This window comes from Polypterus senegalus, chromosome 5, assembly GCF_016835505.1.
Source record: "Polypterus senegalus isolate Bchr_013 chromosome 5, ASM1683550v1, whole genome shotgun sequence".
Taxonomy (NCBI): domain Eukaryota; kingdom Metazoa; phylum Chordata; class Cladistia; order Polypteriformes; family Polypteridae; genus Polypterus; species Polypterus senegalus.
This window is the reverse complement of record NC_053158.1, coordinates 64,096,575-64,119,450: the sequence shown is the minus strand read 5'-3', so window position 1 is coordinate 64,119,450 and position 22,876 is coordinate 64,096,575. Positions and strand designations below refer to the sequence as shown.

Below are 22,876 nucleotides of genomic sequence, written 5' to 3'. Positions count from 1 at the left end.
CAGAAAAGGACTTGCATTTAAATTTTGTTTGACATAAACAGTAACTCCACCTACTTTTCTGTTCGGTCTATCCTTCCTAAAAAATGTGTATCCCTCTATGCTAGACTCATCTCCATCTTTGTTGTTTAGCCAGGTTTTCCTTATCTTTAAAATAGCCTTAATTCTTCTACTCAAGATACCCTTTTCCAATTGTTCCACCTTAGACTACCACTGCTCCTAGATATTTACACATACCTATTCTTTTCAATAGCTCTCCCTGCAGACTAATGTCTGAATCCTGATCATTATTAAACCTCATATATTCTGTCTCTTTCCTGTTTATCTTCAACTCTCTTCCAAAGCCTTTCTCCATGCATACAATGTCTTCTCCGTTTCTTCTTTTTCTGGTGCTACATAATAGCAAAAAGGGAAAATTCATATCCTAGGATGATGTTTACTGTAACTCCTATGAGTAATTATTATGCTTGAAAAATACAGGCCCCAGAAATAGATTGTGAGCTTGAACACAGCAAAAGCCAAAATCAAAAACTAAACAAAACCAGGTATCAATGCCAAAAATGCTATTTAAAATTTATAGGCTTTTAAAGTGTTGCACTGAGGAGTTTTCCGGGGAGTATGGTCAGTGCCAATGTATAAAAAATAGGGTCATATTAAAACAAATGCATAATGATAATAATTATTAAAATATGCCCAGAGACAATAACATAAAAAATAACCATATAAGGAGATTTTCAGACATCTAAAACATTCCCAAAGTATAACTACCCTGAAACAAAATTTATGAAGAGCAAAAAAAGACATTGTCTAAATAATAACTAAAAAAAAAACAATCAACAAGGATAAGCATATACTGTATATGAAAAATATGCTTGCAGATTTTTTAGGTAAGGAAGACAGAAGTTTCAAGATAAGGTAGTCATACTCACTAATCATGGGGCTGGACAGTGGCAATGTGTTACACGTTGGTTAGCACATGTAATTAAGAATTTCCCTGTACTCTGTACTTGTGACAATAATGAACCTATAAAACTTTTACGTTTTACTTATGCATTAGTGTCCTGACAATACAAAAGCCACCTGTCTTTTTGGAATTAAAAGAAGTCTATTGAGAACATTCAGCTTAACAAAACATTCAGCTTAACAAACTCATTAATCCTATTGATTTAACTTCTCTAAAACAACATCAAATTGAGTTTTGAAGGTTCCAGAATTCTTACTGTCTACCACATTACTTGTTAACTTATTCCATGTGTCTATGGTTCTTTGGTAAGGAAATCTTTCAAGATTTTGCATGAAGTGTACCCTTAAATAAGCTTACATCTAAGTTCTTGTGTTTTTGTTGGATAATTTATTTTAAAGTAACAACTGGGATATACAAATTGTTTTCAAAATTTTAAACAATTCCATCATATCACCTCTTAATCTCCATTTTCTTAGCCTAAAATGGTTAACTTGTTGAGTCTTTCCTCATAGCTCATACCTGTGTGTCCCAGTCCAGTTGCTCTTCTCTAGTGTGTTATATACAATTATAACCTTCTTTGACTGGTACTTCACACTAACCTAATATTCAATTAGCCATCTTAATCATTTCTGTGAAATGACAAATAGCAGGGACGTTCTTAGGCATACGCAAACTACACATCCGCGTAGGGCCCCGACCCGGCCCTGACTTAGTTTTTTTTTTTTTTTGTCAGTCTGTGGGCCTGTGGCCTCTGGCATGCACCTGGCACTGCAGCCGTCTTTGCCAGTCCCTCATATTGTGTGTCACGATGCCCTCCTCATCCTAAATTGTATCATTCTGAGTTGAATTCGGAGGGGAAGGGTAGGAGCAGGGGGCAGCAGGCAGGGAATTGGGTCATGTCTGCTGAGCGCAGCTTTTCCAAGCTCAAGCTAATTAAGGATGATTTGAGGATCAGCATGACCCAAGAGCGACTGAATGGTTTGGCATTAATATCAATTGAGCAAGATGTTAGCCAAACCCTTGATTATTCAGAACTGATAAAGGATTTCGCCAGGAAGAAAGTGCAGAAAGTAGATTTCTTAAATAATATGAATTCATAGTTTTCTCAAAATGTCACCTTCAGAGAGGTCAATTAACTGCAGTAACCCATAAAAACAAAGGTTTTTTTCATAAACGGTGACCAGCATATGGGTCTAGTATTGTAATATTTTTTATTAATATTAGCATTAGAGTGACAGACCAAACTACTTCAAAATACTAAGCAACTTCAGACAAAACTGAGGCAAAAGACATCATGAAATTTCTTTTAAATTTAAGCCATTTTATCTATTATTTATTTTCTTATTTTGAAACAAAAATTCACACTGTCCTTTGTGTAAATGAGAGTTAGGTAATGCATGCAGCACTCATAGATAAATACAAAATTGTAGCCATTTATGTTGAGAGCAGACACGTGCACAATCATTTGGCAATGGCTCACATGTAATGATTCCTAATGGAGTCAACAATACAAAGCACCAAGTACAAGAAACATTAAACATTTTGTTGATTTGCTAACAATTCTCAAGAAAAAAAAACATCAAGGGCAACAGAATGTTATGGAAATTCCAAATCATACAGTATGTAGAGTGTGTATAATAAACATGGCAACTATATGCCACTTATCTTTAAAAGGACAGAAAAGAAGACAGTGTGGGCTTGTCAGTACAGGCAGTTAGTATAGGTTAAGATGGACGCAGTTTACTCACACGCCACTATTTCATGAGAAGGAAAGACAAACATTTACATTGTAGTATACAGTATTTTATACCTTGACTTACAAAAAGCTTTTGATAAGCTCCCACCCTCACCCCCACATCAACCTACAAGAAGTAGTGCATTTGGAGCATGGAGTGCAACAGATGGCTGGAAATGTGGTAAGCATAAAAACAAAAAATAGTTGTGAAAAAGTACGTACATTGCATTGAAACATCTTTAAGCAAACAGTGCCTACATATAATGGTGATATTTTTGAAAACATGAAACATAAAATTGACATGGTGTATTCATTCTCATAATCTAAATTAATAAAAATGCAGATCTGTCATGTGGAATACCAAAGTACACCCCTACTTTTATTAATATTTCATCTACATAAAATTTGAATCAGGTGTTCCAGATTAGGTGTCATTGACTAGAATCTCATTAGGGAGTATGCAGGTGGTACCTGACTTATTTAAATCATGGCTATCTAAGGTCTGGCATTCTCTTTGCTATTTATGTGTGTGGTGTCATCATGCCAAGATCAAAAGACCTCTCTAAGGCCCTAGAAAGAAGGTTGTAGAATACTTTCCTATTCCATTGTGAGGAAAATATCCACAAGTGGTGCAGATTTCATGGAACTGCTAAGTTGTTCAGGACTGGCCAGCCCAGTAAATTCATCCCGAGAGCTGTCCGTTTGAGAACCTCAAAATTTCATTGTGGGACCTGCAGGTAATTTATGCAAAAGTCAGTTTCAAATTGCATGTGTCTAAAATCAGAAAGAAACTGCACAAATTTGACATGAATGCAAGGTGTGCAAGATACAGGCCTTTGCATCCCAAAAAGTACATTAGGCCAAGACTACAGTTTGCCATTAAACATACAGGAAAAGAACAGGCCATCTAGAACAATGTGCTCTGGACAGATAGAGTTGTTTGGCTACAGTAACTGTAGACGTATTTGGTACAAACCAAAGACAGAATTTCAGGAGGAGACCCTCTTGCCAACTGTGAAGCATGTTGGTGGAAAAGCTATGGTTTGAGGTTGTTTTGCCGCCTCAGAGCCTGGGCACCTTGAATTCATCAAGCCAACTGTGAACTCTGTGTCATATCAAACTGTTCTCGAGGAGAATGTGAGGCCATCTGTCTGAGACTTAAAGTTGAACCAGAAAGTGACCTTTCTACATGAAAGTGATCTGAAGCACACTAGAAAATACATGAAGGAATGGCTCAAAAAGAAGAAAAGGAGTGTGTTATGGACTGGCCTAGTTAAAGCCCTGATCTGAATCTCATTGAAATGGACAGTGCATGCTACTCTTTTTAAATGCATTCTTCCATTTTGTTTAGAGGGTGGTAAAGACTACCTGCTTTTTCAGCTTGTGTGGGTGACAGTCACGGTAGCAACACGCTAAGATGGGCTGACCAGACTTCCCTATCCCCAGCAATTTCCTTGATACTTTATTGGGAGAATAACTACATATAGCTAGAACATTCAAGTGATATAATCCCTTCAGTGCGTTTTGAGTTTGGTCTATGGTCTTCTTTAAGTGGGCCAGGTTTTACAGGACTCCTTAGGTAGGTGCAAGTTGGTATCCTAACCACATATCCAAAACTGCTCTAATAGCTTTTCATGATCAGGTGAAGCAGTAGGTCTACTCCGATGTTGTACCAAATTGCCGAGTTCTTCACCATGCCACATACAATGAGCCCACTATGCATCACAGAAACCTAATTTCAGCCACTTATATTTGTAATATGATTCATTTAATCACTACCCAGAGCTCATGATCATAAGTGAGGAAGAGGATGTAGAACTATGAGTAAAGTCAACAGCTTGTCCACAGACATAGCTTTCACTGCACTGCCAAGAACTGGTACAACATTGATAAAAGTATTGCTGATGCAATTATTTGTTGGTAAATCTCATAACTACAGTAACTCTATATTCATTTGAGGATAAGATCCTCAGGTATTTGAATTCCTTCACTCGAGGTAACTGCCTACCCTTTACTATCAGGGATCAAGTCAGTCTTTCCTGAGAGAGGACCATGACATCTGATTTGGGGGTGCAGTAAACATTCCTGTTGTAACTGCTTCAGTGTGGGTCTTTTTAATGATTACCTTTGCTTTTTTGCTCTTCCAAATCCATAGACACAAACTAATTCTAAATACTACAATATCAAAGATCTGTCTAACTGATTGGATAGCATGCTTATTTTTTCAGCTCCAAATTACCACAAAAATGTCCTATCTGACCTTATATTATCTAACTCTCTCAGCTTTTCACACAGACCAATGCCATTCTGCCTGCTAATAAATAATCATCTTTAAATAGTCTTGAATACCCTACTGGGGTCCTTTCTAGCCAAGCAGTTCCGGAGGAACCTTCAGACCCGACTATGTCTGATAAGTCCATGCTGCTTCTAAGTTAGGTATCTTAAATGAGTAGTTTAATCAACTCTTCCCACTTGGGCAACACATGCAGCAACTCAATAGGCTTAAAGGCAATGCTTGACCTCCTCCATGTCCTCTCAGTCTTCATACATAAAATAGTTAATATAGTCCAAACCTTCTTAGTTGGAGACCAAGTGTGGCCACCTATCAGCTAAGAGGTCTTCTGGTCACTTGCCTAGTCTAAATCTCTGAAGGGTGACAATGGGTGAATGGCTTAATCTAAATTTAAGGTCCTTCCGCTGCTTTTGTATAGGTAGATGCTGATAGAGTAGGTCTTTGTTAATTTACCCTATTTAAGTGAACCTTCATGTTTTGTGCAAGCTATCATTATTCTTTTTTTAAATAACCACATTTTACTTTTTGGCCTCCTAATTTTTTGATTAGTTTCAGGTAACTGGCATCATACACAGGCCACATTCTATTAATAACACTGTTGGTGTTGCTTCAATATTTCATCATTGAAAAAGAAGAACAACCAGATCATTTTTAATCTGAACAGACACAGGCAGGATATTTACTTGACCTTGAAACATCAGGAGATAGGACCTATGTTTGTCAGTAAATCATCTTGACATCAAGTGAAGATCTTCATAACACAGTGGTGTACAGCTGCAACCATTTTATATGAAAACAAATATTCTAGAATCATAGACAGCTGTTCCTAAAATGCTGTGAATGTGTAATTTAATAATCTCGGATTCTGTGGCCTCACTGGCCACAATGCCCTTCATATTTCGAAATGCTCTTGAGAAAAAGAATGTAAAGATTCATATCAGTGCACAAGATGTAGATGACTGCAAACCTTGGAAAATCAGCTATTTTTAGCTAAAGTAGCTCATTATTTTCATGTAGTCTTATCAGAAAATTGGCATTCCGCATTTAGAGCCGCATCTGGTAAACAGACAAAGTTATACTCCACCCAAAAATAATATTTTATTTACAAATCACTACTGTATGCAGTTTGTAGTGATAGGCGAGAAATGAAAAAAATATGGCATTTGGACCAAATAACTTTCTTTTGTAGGATGATGATGTGTCTTGTATTATGGACAGAATTAGGCATTAATTTACATGTATTGTCATTTCCATTAAAATACATAAGCTTCAATTTTTGTTTATTCTTAACTATTGCAATCTCAGATCATATACCAATTCCACAGTAAGTGAAATATGAACAGGCTATCTTTTCCATCTACTTAAACATACTATATATGTTTCCTTAATGGTAGAAATCCCTCACTGCGTCTAATTCTGCCTCAGAAAATTTAACTAGAAACTTTCAAGGCTTTGGAGCCAATGGCATTCTTCTCTCTATAAATAAAATGCAACAATTTGGGAGAATGTTAGTTGACATAGCTCATCTCGGGGCTTGGGGAAGACCATACACGTTCTCTAATCTTATTTTTGGAATAAATGAGAACAAAGCACCAAATGACTCTTTACAAGCATCTCAAAATAAATAACATTACATTAAACTGAAAACCTTACATTCCCATTTCTATTTTAAATGCCAACACCCCAAACTTGTCAAAAACACTCACCAACCATATTGTCCTCTAAGAAAATCTGATACACAATTTCATCACATTGTGTAGGTTTAGCTATAGCCCAAAAACCACAGCTTAATATACTGTACAAGTCTTTACCCTCTCCTCTTTGTCACTGCTGCTGAACTGCGCTTTGTTTTTTGTTTTTAATTTTATTGATTTTATTGTAATCACTAGCAAAATACACGCGCTTCACAGCGGAGAAGTAGTGTGTTAAAGAAGTTATGAAAAAGGAAACATTTTAAAAATAATGTAACATGATTGTCAATGTAATTGCTTTGTCACCGTTATGAGTGTTGCTGTCATATATATATATATATATATATATATATATATATATATATATATATATATATATATATATATATATATATATATATATATATATATATATATATATATACATATACAGTGGGATGCAAATGTTTGGGCAACCTTGTTAATAGTCATTATTTTCCTGTATAAATCGTTGGTTGTTACGATAAAAAATGTCAGTTAAATATATCATATAGGAGACACACACAGTGATATTTGAGAAGTGAAATGAAGTTTATTGGATTTACAGAAGTTGTGCAATAATTGTTCAAACAAAATCAGGCAGGTGCATAAATTTGGGCACCATTGTCATTTTATTGATTCCAAAACTTTTAGAACTAATTATTGGAACTCAAATTGGCTTGGTAAGCTCAGTGACCCCTGACCTACATACACAGGTGAATCCTATAATGAGAAAGAGTATTTAAGGGGGTCAATTGTAAGTTTCCCTCCTCCTTTAATTTTCTCTGAAGAATAGCAACATGGGGGTCACAAAACAACTCAAAGACAAAGATTGTTCACCATCATGGTTTAGGGGAAGAATACAGAAAGCTGTCCCAGAGATTTAAGCTGTCTGTTGCCACAGTTAGGAACATATTGAGGAAATGGAAGACCACAGGCTCAGTTCAAGTTAAGGCTCGAAATGGCAGACCAAGAAAGATTTCGGATAGACAGAAGCGACGAAAGACCTACAACATCATCTTGCAGCAGATGGAGTCACTGTGCATCGTTCAACCATTTGGCGCACTTTACACAAGGAGATGCTGTATGCGAGAGTGATGCAGAGGAAGCCTTTTCTCCACCCACAGCACAAACAGAGCCGCTTGAGGTATGCTCAAGCACATTTGGACAAGCCAGCTTCATTTTGGAATAAGGTGCTGTGGACTGATGAAACTAAAATTGAGTTATTTGGGCATAACAAGGGGCGTTATGCATGGAGGAAAAAGAACACAGCATTCCAAGAAAAACACCTGCTACCTACAGTAAAATATGGTGGTGGTTCCATCATGCTGTGGGGCTGTGTGGCCAGTGCAGGGACTGGGAATGTTGTGAAAGTTGAGGGACGCATGGATTCTACTCAGTATCAGCAGATTCTGGAGACCAATGTCCAAGAATCAGTGACAAAGCTGACACATACACATATCTATATACAGTGGTGTGAAAAACTATTTGCCCCCTTCCTGATTTCTTATTCTTTTGCATGTTTGTCACACAAAATGTTTTTGATCATCAAACACATTTAACCATTAGTCAAATATAACACAAGTAAACACAAAATGCAGTTTTTAAATGATGGTTTTTATTATTTAGGAGAAAAAATCCAAACCTACATGGCCCTGTGTGAAAAAGTAATTGCCCCCTGAACCTAATAACTGGTTGGGCCACCCTTAGCAGCAATAACTGCAATCAAGCGTTTGTGATAACTTGCAATGAGTCTTTTACAGCGCTCTGGAGGAATTTTGGCCCACTCATCTTTGCAGAATTGTTGTAATTCAGCTTTATTTGAGGGTTTTCTAGCATGAACCGCCTTTTAAGGTCATGCCATAGCATCTCAATTGGATTCAGGTCAGGACTTTGACTAGGCCACTCCAAAGTCTTCATTTTGTTTTTCTTCAGCCATTCAGAGGTGGATTTGCTGGTGTGTTTTGGGTCATTGTCCTGTTGCAGCACCCAAGATCACTTCAGCTTGAAATGACGAACAGATGGCCGGACATTCTCCTTCAGGATTTTTTGGTAGACAGTAGAATTCATGGTTCCATCTATCACAGCAAGCCTTCCAGGTCCTGAAGCAGCAAAACAACTCCAGACCATCACACTACCACCACCATATTTTACTGTTGGTATGATGTTCTTTTTCTGAAATGCTGTGTTCCTTTTACGCCAGATGTAACGGGACATTTGCCTTCCAAAAGTTCAACTTTTGTCTCATCAGTCCACAAGGTATTTTCCCAAAAGTCTTGGTAATCATTGAGATGTTTCTTAGCAAAATTGAGACGAGCCCTAATGTTCTTTTGCTTAACAGTGGTTTATGCCTTGGAAATCTGCCATGCAGGCCATTTTTGCCCAGTCTCTTTCTTATGGTGGAGTCGTGAACACTGACCTTAATTGAGGCAAGTGAGGCCTGCAGTTCTTTAGACATTGTCCTGGGGTCTTTTGTGACCTCTCGGATGAGTCGTCTCTGTGCTCTTGGGGTAATTTTGGTTGGCTGGCCACTCCTGGGAAGGTTCACCACTGTTCCATGTTTTGCCATTTGTGGATAATGGCTCTCACTGTGGTTTGCTGGAGTCCCAAAGCTTTAGAAATGGCTTTATAACCTTTACCAGACTGATAGATCTCAATTACTTCTGTTCTCATTTGTTCCTGAATTTCTTTGGATCTTGGCATGATGTCTAGCTTTTGAGGTGCTTTTGGTCTACTTCTCTGTGTCAGGCAGCTCCTATTTAAGTGATTTCTTGATTGAATCAGGTGTGGCAGTAATCAGGTCTGGGGGTGGCTACAGAAATTGAACTCAGGTGTGATACACCACAGTTAGGTTATTTTTAACAAGGGGCAATTACTTTTTCACACAGGGCCATGTAGGTTTGGATTTTTTCTCCCTAAATAATAAAACCATCATTTAAAAACTGCATTTTGTGTTTACTTGTGTTATATTTGACTAATGGTTAAATGTGTTTGATGATCAGAAACATTTTGTGTGACAAACATGCAAAAGAATAAGAAATCAGGAAGGGGGCAAATAGTTTTTCACACCACTGTATATACTCAGCAAAAAAAGAAACGTCCTCTGACTTTAAACTGTTTTTACTTTCAGTAAACTTAATGTGTAAATATTTGTATCAACACCATAAGACATAAACTAAAAATGTTTCACAATGTGTCCCTGAATGAAGGGAGGCTCAAAAGCAAAAGTACCAGTCAGTATCTGGTGTGGCCACCAGCTGCTTGAAGTACTGGAATGCATCTCCTCCTCATGGACTGGACCAGATTTGTCAGTTCTTGCTGTGAGATGTTACCCCACACAGATGAGCAGGGACCCTGGGCATCTTTCTTTGGGTGTTTTTCACAGTCGGTAGACAAGTGTCTTTAGTGTCCTGTGTTTTTAGAACTGTGACCTTAAATGCCTACTTTCTGTAAGCTGTTAAGGTCTTAACGACCATTCCACTGGTGCATGTTAATTAATTGATTATGGTTAATTGAACATGCATGGAAAACATTGTTTAAACCCTTTAAAATGAAGATCTGTAAAGTTATTTGGATTTTTAAAACATTATTGTTGAAATACACAGTCCTGAAAAAGGGGCGTTTCTTATTTTGCTGAGTGTATATATATATATATATATATATATATATATATATATGCACATACATATACATAAATACATACATACAGATAAATACACACACACATATATACGTATATATATATATATATATATATATATATATATATACACACATATATATATATATATATATATATATATATATATATATATATATATATATACACATATACATATACACACATATACACATATATATATACATATATATATATATATATATATATATATATATATATATATATATATATATATAGCAGAACACATTCGATTCAGCGGGTTAGAAATTGGATGGATATATATATATATATATATATATATATACATATATATACATATATATATATATATATATACACATATATATACATATATATATATATATACATATACATATATATATTATTAAATTGTTGATATGTGAGATTATAAAAAATGAGGCAGTTGAAGGTACAACAGAAATAGAAGAGATATCTAAGAAAGTACAGGAAAGTTGATTGAAGTAGTATGGTCATATGATGAGGAGAGCCAGTGAATATTTGGGCAAAAGAGTGAATGGAATAGAAGTACAGGGGAAGAGAAAGTGAAGGAAGCAAAGTCCTTCACCCGTGAATATTTAGCGGCAGTGTTTCTATTGGATTGCCGCTGACTGACGACCTTATATGGGCAGGCACTAAATTATGTGGGAGGCGTAACTCCGCCTCCCACGGGCATCGAGCAGAATTATAGTATATGGACAAAAAAATAGGTTTCAGTTATGACCATTACGTGTAGAATTTCGAAATGAAACCTGCCCAACTTTTGTAAGTAAGCCGTAAGAAATGAGCCTATTAAATTTCAGCCTTCTACCTACACGGGAAGTTGGAGAATTAGTGATGAGTGAGTCAGCCAGTCAGTGAGTGAGCGAGTCAGTGAGGGCTTTGCCTTTTATTAGTATAGATTCCATACAAATAGATACATTCTTACAAAAAAATAGGATTGAAAACAAATCAACACTCACCCCTGAGAAAGAGAGCATGGCCAACAGAGTAAAACTTAAAAACAGTAAAAATGAATAAATTGATGAGTTTATTAGGCGGATACAGATAAATGGAGAAGAAAAAGAAATGGGGAGAGAATCTACTTCCTCAGTGCTTTAAGAGCTTATTCTAAAATATTATTGATTAGATCCTGCCAGGTTTTGAAAAAGTTATGCACTGATCCTCTAACTGAGAATTAGATTTTTTCCAATTTCAAATAATATAAAACATCAGTTACCCACTGACTTAAAAGAGGAGAGTTAGGATTCTTCCAGTTTAGCAAAATAAGTCTGCGTGCCAATAGTGTAGTGAAAGCAATCACAGTTTGTTTGTCCTTCTCCACTTTAAGCCCATCTGGAAGAACACCAAACACAGCTGTTAGTGGATTAGGAAGGATTATGACACCAAGGCTGTCTGAAAGGTACTTAAAAAAATTTTGTCCAGAATGATGTTAATTTGGTGCAGGCCCAAAACATGTTGACCTAGTGAGGCTGGAGCATGACTGCAGCATTCGCAAGTTGGATCTTGCCCTGGAAACATTTTGGACAATTTAAAGCGAGTCAGATGTGCTCGATATATAATTTTGAGTTGAATAATTGTATGCTTTGCACATATGGAGCTCGAATGAATTCTCTGCATTGCTACCTTCCACTCCTTTTCTGATATGTTGAGTGAGAGATCCTTTTCCCATTGTCCTCTTGGATCTTTGAAAGGGAGGGACTGTAAAATATTTTTATATATTGCAGAAATGCTGTCTGAGTATTCGAGACTGAGCAGTATTTTTTCCAGCACAGAGAAGGTAGGAGATGGGGAAAATCGGGCAGGTTCTGTTTGACAAAGTTTCAGATTTGAAGATAGTGAAAGAAATGTGTTGCTGGAAAATTAAATTTGGAATGTAATTGTTCATAGGATGCAAAGATGTTGTCTATATAAAGATCTCTAAACAATTTAATCCCAAATGTTTTCCAGATATTAAAAACTGCATATGTTTGCAAGGGTTAAAAAAGGTGGTGCTCATGCAGAGGTGTCACAGATAAAAGATTCTCCATCTTAAAATGCTTCCTACATTGGTTCCATATTCGGAGTGAGTGAAGCACAATTGGGTTATTAGTATATTGGTGATAACTTGCATTTATTGGGGCACAAAGCCGGGAATATAGAGAAGTACTGCAGGATTTTATATCTATTGCGGACCAAGCCTGTGTATGTTCATCTATTTGTGTCCATGTTTTTATAGCTTGTATGTTTGCTGCCCAGTAATAAAGTTAGGTGGAGCCATGCCACCTTCTGCCTTAGGTCTTTGTAGAGTAGCTCTTTGGATACATGGATGTTTTAGGTTCCAAATAAATGAGGTTATGGTTGAATGTAATTTCTTAAAGAATGATTTATTGATGTATATTAGAATGTTCTGAAATAAAAAAGAAGCTTAGGAAGGATATTCTTCCAGCTAGAGTGAGATGGAGGGTTGACCATCTATGCAAGTCTTGCTTAATTTTTTCCATACAGATGCTTTTGTTGATAAAGAGCTTTATGTTTACTTGTGATATTTACCCCTAGGTATTTAAACTGATCTGCAATAATAAAAGGGAACGTGTCCAATCTGATATTGTATGCTTGAGAATTCACTGAAAACAGCACACTTTTATTCAAATTAATTCTGAGACCAAAGATCTTTTGAAATTCTGTAAGTGCTGTTAAGACTGCAGCCACATTATTTTGTGGGTCACATATATACAGTACTATTTCATCAGAATATAGAGAAATTTTCTGTTCCAGTCCTTCCCTGATAATTCCCTTTATCTGATAAGCATTGAACTGCCAGTGGTTCAATAGCGAATACTTATTTTTTAGTTTTTAGTAAACTTTTTAACTTAATATAAACGTGGTTTTTAAAACGTAGTTTTATATATATATATTTTGTAGTTTTAGATGCAGGCGAGTCCAATTCTCAATCTACAGATCTTGGGGTCAGTGATGGCAAGAGGTTTCATTTGTGAGCAGTTTACACAAACCTGTGTTCTCTTCCCTTTTATTTTGTTTGCCTCATCAGAGAGGTGGTCAGTCTCAAGCTGAATTTGTCAAATCTATATTCAATCTTCAATGTAAGCAGAAAGTAGTTGGAGTTTAAAATCAGAATAAACTGAAGATTGGCATAATACCATAACCCTGTTTGATCCTGTTTCAGTGGTGAAGTTATCTATTTCTGTCCAACCGCCAAGGATAACTGTAGTAGTCTGGACCCTTAGGCAGCATGAGTATATGGCCAAAACAAACTTAACTATGAGGACAGCCATCAACCTCTCATTACAGAGGGCTATGTCATTTTGCCCTTTGCCTGGAAGAAGAGTAGAGATCATTTTTGCCAAGGCCTGTTAGAGTCTTAAGTGCACCTCAACATTTGTAAAACTAAGACCTCCTCTGAAAGATTTCCCAGGCCAGTTAACTGAGGCTGCAGTAAATCATCACCTTTTGAGAAACTCTAGAAGTTGTTGATCACTTTCCCAACATCAGCAGCCTATTGTTCGAACAGACAACCATTAAACAGGACATTCAGCACTGCCATAAGCTGTGCCAAAATTTCAGGATACTGTGCCAGCAGATATTTCAGAGCTTTGACCTCAAAACGGCGAAAGAACAAAAAAAAGCGAACGCTCTGTAAGATTGTTTTGTGCCACTTCTCTTATGTATGGTTATGAAGCTGGAGTTACTTACACCTGCTACTGGAAAAACACTCTCTCTCTCTGCAATGAAATGTGTTACTGTGGAAACAACGTCTAGCATTTATTCCTCTCTGTATGATATCCTATGTGAACCATTCTCTGCAAATTGCTAAGGCCATAAGAAAAATCCATGTTTTAGTGCCATTAGTGTCATATTTTTCATTTTCAGCATCTTCATGGTGGTGTGACCCCTAAAGACACATAGAATTGTAATTTATAAGCAATGCAAACAAACTGTGAAAACCAATTTACTACAAAAATAATTTTCCAATGCTTGCAAAGTAATAATTTTTTTCAATGTTATACGATAGCTCAGATTTTAAAGCCACCTCTGCCTACTGTAGAGGCACTTCTATTAAATGGTAAAGATGAGAAAGTAATTACAAAGTCATATCCATTCTTACGAGACATTTCAACCTTAAATTTTATAATGTAATGAAGGCATACAAAAAAAAGAAAGCAACTGCCCAAAGAAAATACTTTTCTTTTATCTTTCCTAGATGCCAATTGATACACTTTTAAATCTTATACTGTTATCCCCTCCAAACTCAGACTATTTACAATCTTAATGGAATGGATTTTCTAGTTTTCTCATTCACTGCAGTCTTTAGAGTCAATGTGACTGGAAACACCTTTCTCAATCACCAGTCTTTTTTCATTGCTTATTCACCACCCAATTTAGTTGTTTAATGTTTTAGAATTGGATTATTAGTTGAAACAGAAAAAAAGTCAATGGGGATTAAACCAACTCTTCTACAAAAGATCAGAGGATTTTTGAAAGGAACTATTCTTTTAATTCTCATTGCAGACTTTTGTCTTCTTTTTCTGCTTGCTTTAATTTTTTTTAACCGTTTTGCAAAGGACACAGTGTCTCCATCTAACTGTAATGAGTTGTATTGTTCAATAGGAGTCATATACAGAAAGAAATATAGTCTCAATAACCATGTTTCCCATCAATTATCAATTTATATTACTTTCCTAACAGAACAAATATTATGCTTTGAAAGACACACATAAAGGGTGTAAAATTAAAATGTTGAAACTGCTCAGTGTGTCCAACATTACATGTAATGCACAAATGCAGGTTTTATTTTCAGTTCTTTGAAAGCACTGTTTAACTTAAAACTTAACAAATAGATAGCAGTATATTTCCCATGCTTGTAGTTATGGAACACAAAATATATTTAGTCTCCATGTTAAATACATTCACCTTTTCCACATAACTGCTCAGCCTGCGTATAAATAACCCTCAATTAGGCAGACTATAATGAGTTTGAACATTGCACAATGGCAAGAGCATATTTTGAACAGCAGCTCTGTTGTATTTTCTGCATGAAAGTGTCATGGGTACATCACAGATATGTGAAAGTTGAAAGAACATCCAGTCATCAGAAGTCCTGTGGTCAGAATCACAAAGTTTATGTAAATTATCAACAGAGGCCAACACAGCTTGTGAAGAGAGAGAAAAAGGTGGGCAATAGACTGTCAGCTAACAGTCATGTACACACATCAGGCTAAAAGAGCCATATCAGGACAAAGAACCCATGGTATCTTGAGTCAAGTAAGGTAAAACAAGGACCAAACTATTCATATTCCAATTCAAGGCACTCAAACACTAGCTGGCTTGATGAGTAGGGATTCTTGATGAAAGTGGTAAAAAGCCGAGATGACAATTGAGTTTAAACAATGTAGGTTATGCTGATCATGACAGGTCTTCTCTAATTATAAATAAGATAGTTATTTCAGGTAAGGAAGACATAATTTTTTAGATAAAGTAGTAATACTAACATACACAAGAAAGACTTTTTTCCTAGGATAATAATCCATGCCATAATGGCAAGAAGTGATTCTTAGAAGATGACAGAGAATTCAGTGGATTTCCTCATGACCAAATCTTACTCCAGATACCCATCTGTGATATGAGAAGAAGACATCTACTAGGAGGGACAAACTCACTTTTAGCTACAGTAGACCTCACTAACTAACAGGCACCAAATGTAAATAATGCCATCTAAAATAGTGGTAGCCATGTATAAACAGTACAGTGAAATTGTAACTTGCATGTAAGTTATACATACAACATGTTGCCACTCTCTGGTAATATGATAAAGTGGAATGTATTAAAATACAACATTTCATTCTGATTAAAAGAAAACACAAATCAGCATATTGATCCTCTTGTTTCACAGTAGTAACAAGTAGTTGTACTGCCAAGTGTACAGTGACATTCTTACTTGCACTTATGTATGCTTTGGTTTTCTGGTGATTTAAACTGTCTGTCTCCTAACTGTACAAAAAAGCGTGCAAACAATTACTTATCTTACATGCCTCAATATTAGTATTAGAAGATTTTATGCTTTGTTTACTGTCTAAATATTGTTTCCCGTGACATGTTGATAATGTCAGTATTTGAATGACACATGGCACCTACTATATATTACATGCATGTATGTTTGCTGGGAGAGCTATCACAGTGGATGCCAAGGGATATGCAATGTGAGCAACATAGTAAAAGAACAAAGTTAAACAATGCCAAACATTAAGGAAACTTAAATTTTGCATTTTATTTTGTTCTCTCCAATTAATGACCTTCATGTTTTGTTTTAGAATTTTGATTTTGGTTAAAAGAGTTGTGTCTTGTTAAAATATATTTAAAATCTTTCTAGCTCTGTAACCTAAGTAACATTAGCAATAAACACTATTGTCATTATAAAATTATTATTATGAACCATTTACCTCAGAATTCAGAAACCTGCCTACTAATACCCAGACCCTAAATAAAAAAGACAACCCTGTCACACTCCTAATCAAATAATGAGGTAACTTAAGGAAGCCACTGTGAGATAAACAGTTACTTTAAAAGAGGTCCATAATTCAGTGGCGAAGAGCAGATTAAAAGTACATCATTCAAAATATGAAATTCCCTGCTTAATCAAAAGGGAGGGAAGAACCACCATAAATAACAAAAATCCTAAAAGCCTGCTACAAATTTTTTTAGATGATATTAAACTTACTACGCTAAAAAGTTAAGAATACTTTGTAACTCTGTAAGAAACATAGCCCAAACGAAAGCTTTTCATCCAAATATGAAAAAAATGAATATTTTCCATGCACCATATAATCAAGCAACAGAATTTGTCCTAATTGAAGAAAAAAAAAATGGATAGAGCAAAACATAGTTAGACATGGTTACAAAAACATGCTCGAGTCCACTAGAAAACTATGACAACATACACAATATTTTAGGTAATCATCCAAAACACAGCACTAAGCTATATTGGAGATGCTCAGGAACACAAAGCTAAAAGTCTTTGAAGGGTTTACCTTATGCCACAACATATAAAAGCTCCATAAATAAATATGAGCACAGGATGAATAATTCTTTTCTGCCTCTTTAAAAAGACACCAGAATGCATTCCTTTTTCCTATTTGGCTAGAATGCTGTTATATGTCTTTAAAACATCCCAGTCAATATTTTAAAAGGAAAAATCACTTCATTAAAATTTTTAGATCTTATTTGTCAAAACAGTGCAGTATCATGGATACACAACACCATACATTAAGGGATACACGTCTAACATTACTCTTACAGATTTTTTGCTTTGAATTACAATATAAGAAAAGATGTTCATATTGTAAACAATTACTGCCGTCTACAGAAATTTAAAGTCTGCACGGAATAGTTCTGGATTACATGAATTATTGTATTACACTGTAACCTTATCAATGATTTATGTGTCCTACATAGAGTTGCACTGGCAGGCACTTGTTGACTGAGCCCCATGCTATTACTCTGAATTATTTATTGAGCTTCTGACTGATTTCACAAAAGGCAACTTCTTCCTTCTTTCATTTAAAGTATGTTTTAGGGACTATAATCATATTTAATGGGTGTAGCAGAGAAAAAAAAAAATCACACACAAATAAACACTTTAACAATAATAATGCGATTTCATACTCAAAAGACAAGTGAACATTTTCTTTGGATCAGGTGTACAGTGAAATTAAAGAAAGGAGGTATCCATTACATTTCATTAAAAATGAGGCATTTCATGTCAGTAAAACTTTGATATAAAGGATATTCATATTTAAGACAAATTTTGCAGTCTCACAGTATTACCAAGACAATGGTATACATAAAAAAAACAAAATCCTCAGCCTTCATTTAAAGGTCTGCATTCATGAATTTTAATAGTTTATTTTGTTCCAAAATGCATATTTCAGGCAAGTTAAACGCATAATGACTTCCTTGCTAAATGTCTGCAGAAGGCTAAGTAAAAGTAGATAAACTTCTTACCTATACTTACCTATACTTTTTAATGCCATTGGACTGTGGCTCTTCCCTGCCATGGTCATTTTCCTCAGACATTGTAATCTGGTTAGTATGACCTCTGCTGCAGCTTATGGTCTCTTCTTCAAAGGAATGACTGGTTACGGTCTCAAATCCACTTAAGGAGTGCTCAGAATCAGAGTCTACATTGAAAAAAAGCAAAAACCACTTATGAAGGAAGCTTCTGCTGCAGAAGATCACTTGAATAAAGTGACACCTTCCACTCTACACCACAGTGGGAAATCTGATCGGGGCATATTGTTCTGTTTACAGGCTATGCGTGGTAACTTCCTTGAACAATGTTTGCCCAGCCTCTGAGCAGGTACACCTTCAAAAAGGCTAATTAATGATTTATAAACAGGAAGCATTAGCAAAACCCTTGTGGAGACCTGTTTTGCTGAATAAAGACACATTTTACTTTAAAACAGAAACTGTACAATGAAGAGAACAACTAACTAAATACTTCCTATAAAATATGTGATTGCAATTTCATTTTTGATACTGACATTTTGAAAAATTGCCCAAAGTAAATCTATAATATGAATGTCTCATGTAAACTTGCGGGAAATTCAGGAGTGAAGCTACTAACCAACTACCAACTGTGACACGACAGAAAACACTACTCTCCTAAAAAGCAAAGAATTCTTTTCCATTAACTTGTTCATTGCAATTAATTTTCATTCACAATCAGAATCGCGTCCCTCACTATTAAAGACCTTAATGCATTTTCTGGAATGCTTGCCTCATTTTTAAGAGTTAGCTTATTGTGGAGTCTTTACGATTTACATTTTCAACATATAATTTATATGGAACACAGTGAAGTTGAGCTAGTGGTTTCACTTTCTGTCTTTCAGGAAACAGCTGCAAGGAAAACTAAGTACCATGAAATCTATATCTATATATACAATGTATATATAATTTTAGTTAAAAAGGAACTTAACTCATTTTGTGTGCATCATATAAAAAGCCTTAATTCCATATAGTATACCAAAAACTCCTGGTATGTAAAAAGATTATTTTATATCTTGCAAAATATTTTCCAAAAGTACTCTTAGTCAAAGTGTCATTATTCCCACTTTCAGATGATGCTAAACATTGTTCAGTATTGTCAGGGGTCTTTATTGAAAATGAATTATTCTTTGTGTTACCACAGTGTAAAATCAGGCTACAATGAATATTACTACAAAATCCTTTACAAGAAAATGTCTGTGATGAGCTTCAGCAAAGGCTTAATACAATATTGGCAGAATTATTAAAAAAATATACAGAAGAATGCATTAAGGCAGCTTTATATGAGAAACCACCAGGGGCAGCACCAGCAATTTGAAATCCCACTGTTTCTATACAGATCTGCTTCCCACAGCAAAACATCTGAATTATAATAATCACATCTAAAACCATTAAACACTATATTACTGGCATCACTTGATTAAATGGCTACAATTATAATTATTTTGTTTACACTCAGGTCTCCATGACCACCACACAAAGTTCGCAGTGCATCAAATATGTATAATATGCATAGATTTCAATATTCTTACACTGCTCCATTTCAGCTGAAGGCGTAACAGAGCTGTTCAGGTTTATCAGTTGATAAGCACAGGTAATTTTTCATTAGTTTAACATTAAGTAAGTAATTTTAAAGCAGCATTAAATTACTATAGTGGAAATCAAAGCTGCTACCAGAAAATGTATGTAGCTAGCTAAAGTAATTAAATTACGCTTCCCCTAAATGTACAGAGACAGAATTCATGTTTGCACAGCCAGTTGATGCCCCTTTAGCTAGTGTAAGGAATTTCACAGAACAGTAAAAAATAAAATGAAAGAGAACATTGTTTAAATAAATGAACAAATAATAAAATAAATAAATAAATAGATAACAGAACATTGAAACTATAAAAGCAATCCAAAAGTTTAAAAATATCCTCAAAAAAGCTGTATACTCTTCATTCATCTAGATTTAGGCCTCTGGTTTTTATGAAAACTGCTGTTTATAAACTGTGGCATTGTGTTAACTGAGAATCAGCATTTCTAAATTTGAAGGAAGCACTAATTGTGCTACCACAATACAAAAGGTAATATCTCAAAATATGGTCAAGTAAATTTTCACTGTATTTAGCATTATTTGTTACATTTTTTTTAGTAGAATGAAATTGCTATTAGGAAATTCTAGGAAACTACTTGTTTAAACACAAAAGCACAAACATGTTTTACATTCAGGTGCTGAACAGCATGAAATGTGGCGAGTGTGAAAGATTAGAAAAATACAATGTAAAAAAAGATGTTTTGGTTTATTATTAGGCCAATTGATTTGCAAATAAAAAAAGGAAAGAATTATTACCTTCAAACACTATTTTCGTATATATGCCTGTACCAGAAAGTCAACATCAGTTGGATGAACCCCCCCACCCCTCAATAAAAGCTTGAGTTTCTGTGCATGTGTGTGTCAATCCTGTTACTATGTCTCTGTTATTTGCCAATTGGTATGGGATTTGTAAAAGCAATGCTAAAGTATGGGATGCCAAATATTTGGAATAAAAAATACAATGCATTTTTTTACTACATGCATTATAAAATACATTCCAATAGATGATGCACTACAAACATTAACACTAACAACATTACCCATCTTAGATGGGTTGCACAGCTAGTATAAACTAAAAGCAAAATTAAAAAAAAAACAAAAAAAAAACAACAAAATTTACTGTAAAGATGTGGGTTCAGGTGGCTTAGATAGACTTTATATATATAGAAAAAGTTGCTGGTATTTTGACTTACTGATGTGCTTTCATTCCAATTGTAAAAAATATATGTAAACATTTTATTACACACAACACTTTACACAATAATTTGGGAAGCTTGGCTAAACTTGTTTGCATGAAAGAGTTTTTAAAGTTGTCTAATTTACATAACAGAAATTCATGAGTCTGCATTCCAGGCCAACACAATTTTTTTTTTTTTTTTAAGTTGCAGCCTGTCTTGTTCAGAAAAAGAGAAGCCGGATAAACAAAATGACAATTGGACAATAGCATCTAAAAACAGAAAATAGTAATTGAATATAGTTTACACAATCAAAATAAATCTATTATAAAACCAATCAGTAATCTCATCTGATGGATCTGGAAAAAAAATTCTGATGCTACCTCGGAAGCTGTGTTTTATATGTGGCTGTTTGGGTTCTGGCTAGATATTCCAGTTTCCTTATGAATCCCTAAAACATCTGCATTAGGCTTATTAAAAATACTATAAATGTAGGATGCCACCCTCCGTAACACTGTAATGTCTAAAGGACTCCAAAATAGGTCTAAAAGCACTACCACACATTTATTTGATACTGTAACCACCCAGGGATGCCTGAGATCCTTAAACTTCAGACACATCAATATAACACATGTTGATGTGATAAAAGATATTTATTCACAAAAAGCACCTTTCCACAATCCTCTCTGCAATAATCAGTCACAATAAATCAAAATACTAAGCAATTCTTCCTCCTTTTTCTCCATTTGAGTGTGTTGCCTTCCTTCCTCCCAGTTCTGACTCAACTGAAGTAAGGTAGCAGACTTATGTTGGATTCAGCCATCTGAGTGGCCTTTATAACCCTGGGGTTCTGTTTTCTCTCACACTTTCTTGTTTTGTGGGAGCAAGCACTACTCAACATACTTTAAAGTTATCCAGAGTCCCTTTGCACTGCATCCCTTTTTTTCTATCTTGACGGAGCTCGTTAATCTCAGTTGAGACCTCCAAGACTTAAGGCTCCAATCGGGAACTTGTTCCTTTTATAACACACCCAAATGTCGAAACGAGTGCTGCTTGACTCCCCTCAGCATTGTCAGGGATTGTTTTGCACAGCAGATGGGGGCGATGGAACAACACCCAACTTCTGCAGGTCCATCTATTATATCATTCTGGCTGGGCACAAAGTTATTCCTCCATCCTGCTGGCTAATTTACTTATGTTATTGATGCCCATTCTCCTCCTACAATGCCCATGCCTGATTTGGGAAAAACATTGCAAGATGGCACATTGCTTCTGCCTCACAGTTTCATGAATGTGTGACTGAATCCCCTCCAGTCATGTTTGGTTTGGTGCTTGCATGCTCTCCTTTTGTCATCAAGGGTGGTGTTCTTTGACATCCAAAAGAGTTGTGCGAGCTGAGTAAAGTAGTCTGGGACAGATTTAAGAACCTTTGGCCCTTCAACTGAATTAAAGCAGGTATTAGAAGTAGATGAAAAGATGAGCAACACCAAGCATAAACACTCATATTTGGGAATATAGCACAATGTGAGGGGTTTTGGGTGCTAACATGAATGTATCATGTGATGGATTGGTACTCCACGCATGGCTTCTTTTTGTTTACAGAAAAACTGTCTCCCTGTTTCATTGTCCTGCAAAAAGTAGTCTGGTTGCACCATTTGACTCTAATACAACAGATCTACCATCAGCT

General features: G+C 35.5%; 1 protein-coding gene across 4 annotated transcripts in view; it reads right to left on the bottom strand.

Annotated features, from left to right (window-relative positions):
* osbpl1a (oxysterol binding protein-like 1A) overlaps window positions 1-22,876 on the bottom strand; it is a 243,556-nt gene that overhangs the window by 66,086 nt on the left and 154,594 nt on the right. For all 4 annotated transcript variants that reach the window (XM_039754706.1, XM_039754708.1, XM_039754709.1 and 1 more), the window contains one exon: window positions 18,407-18,572. In XM_039754706.1, coding sequence (XP_039610640.1) covers window positions 18,407-18,572 — 166 coding nt within the window. The remainder of the gene's footprint in view (window positions 1-18,406; window positions 18,573-22,876) is intronic.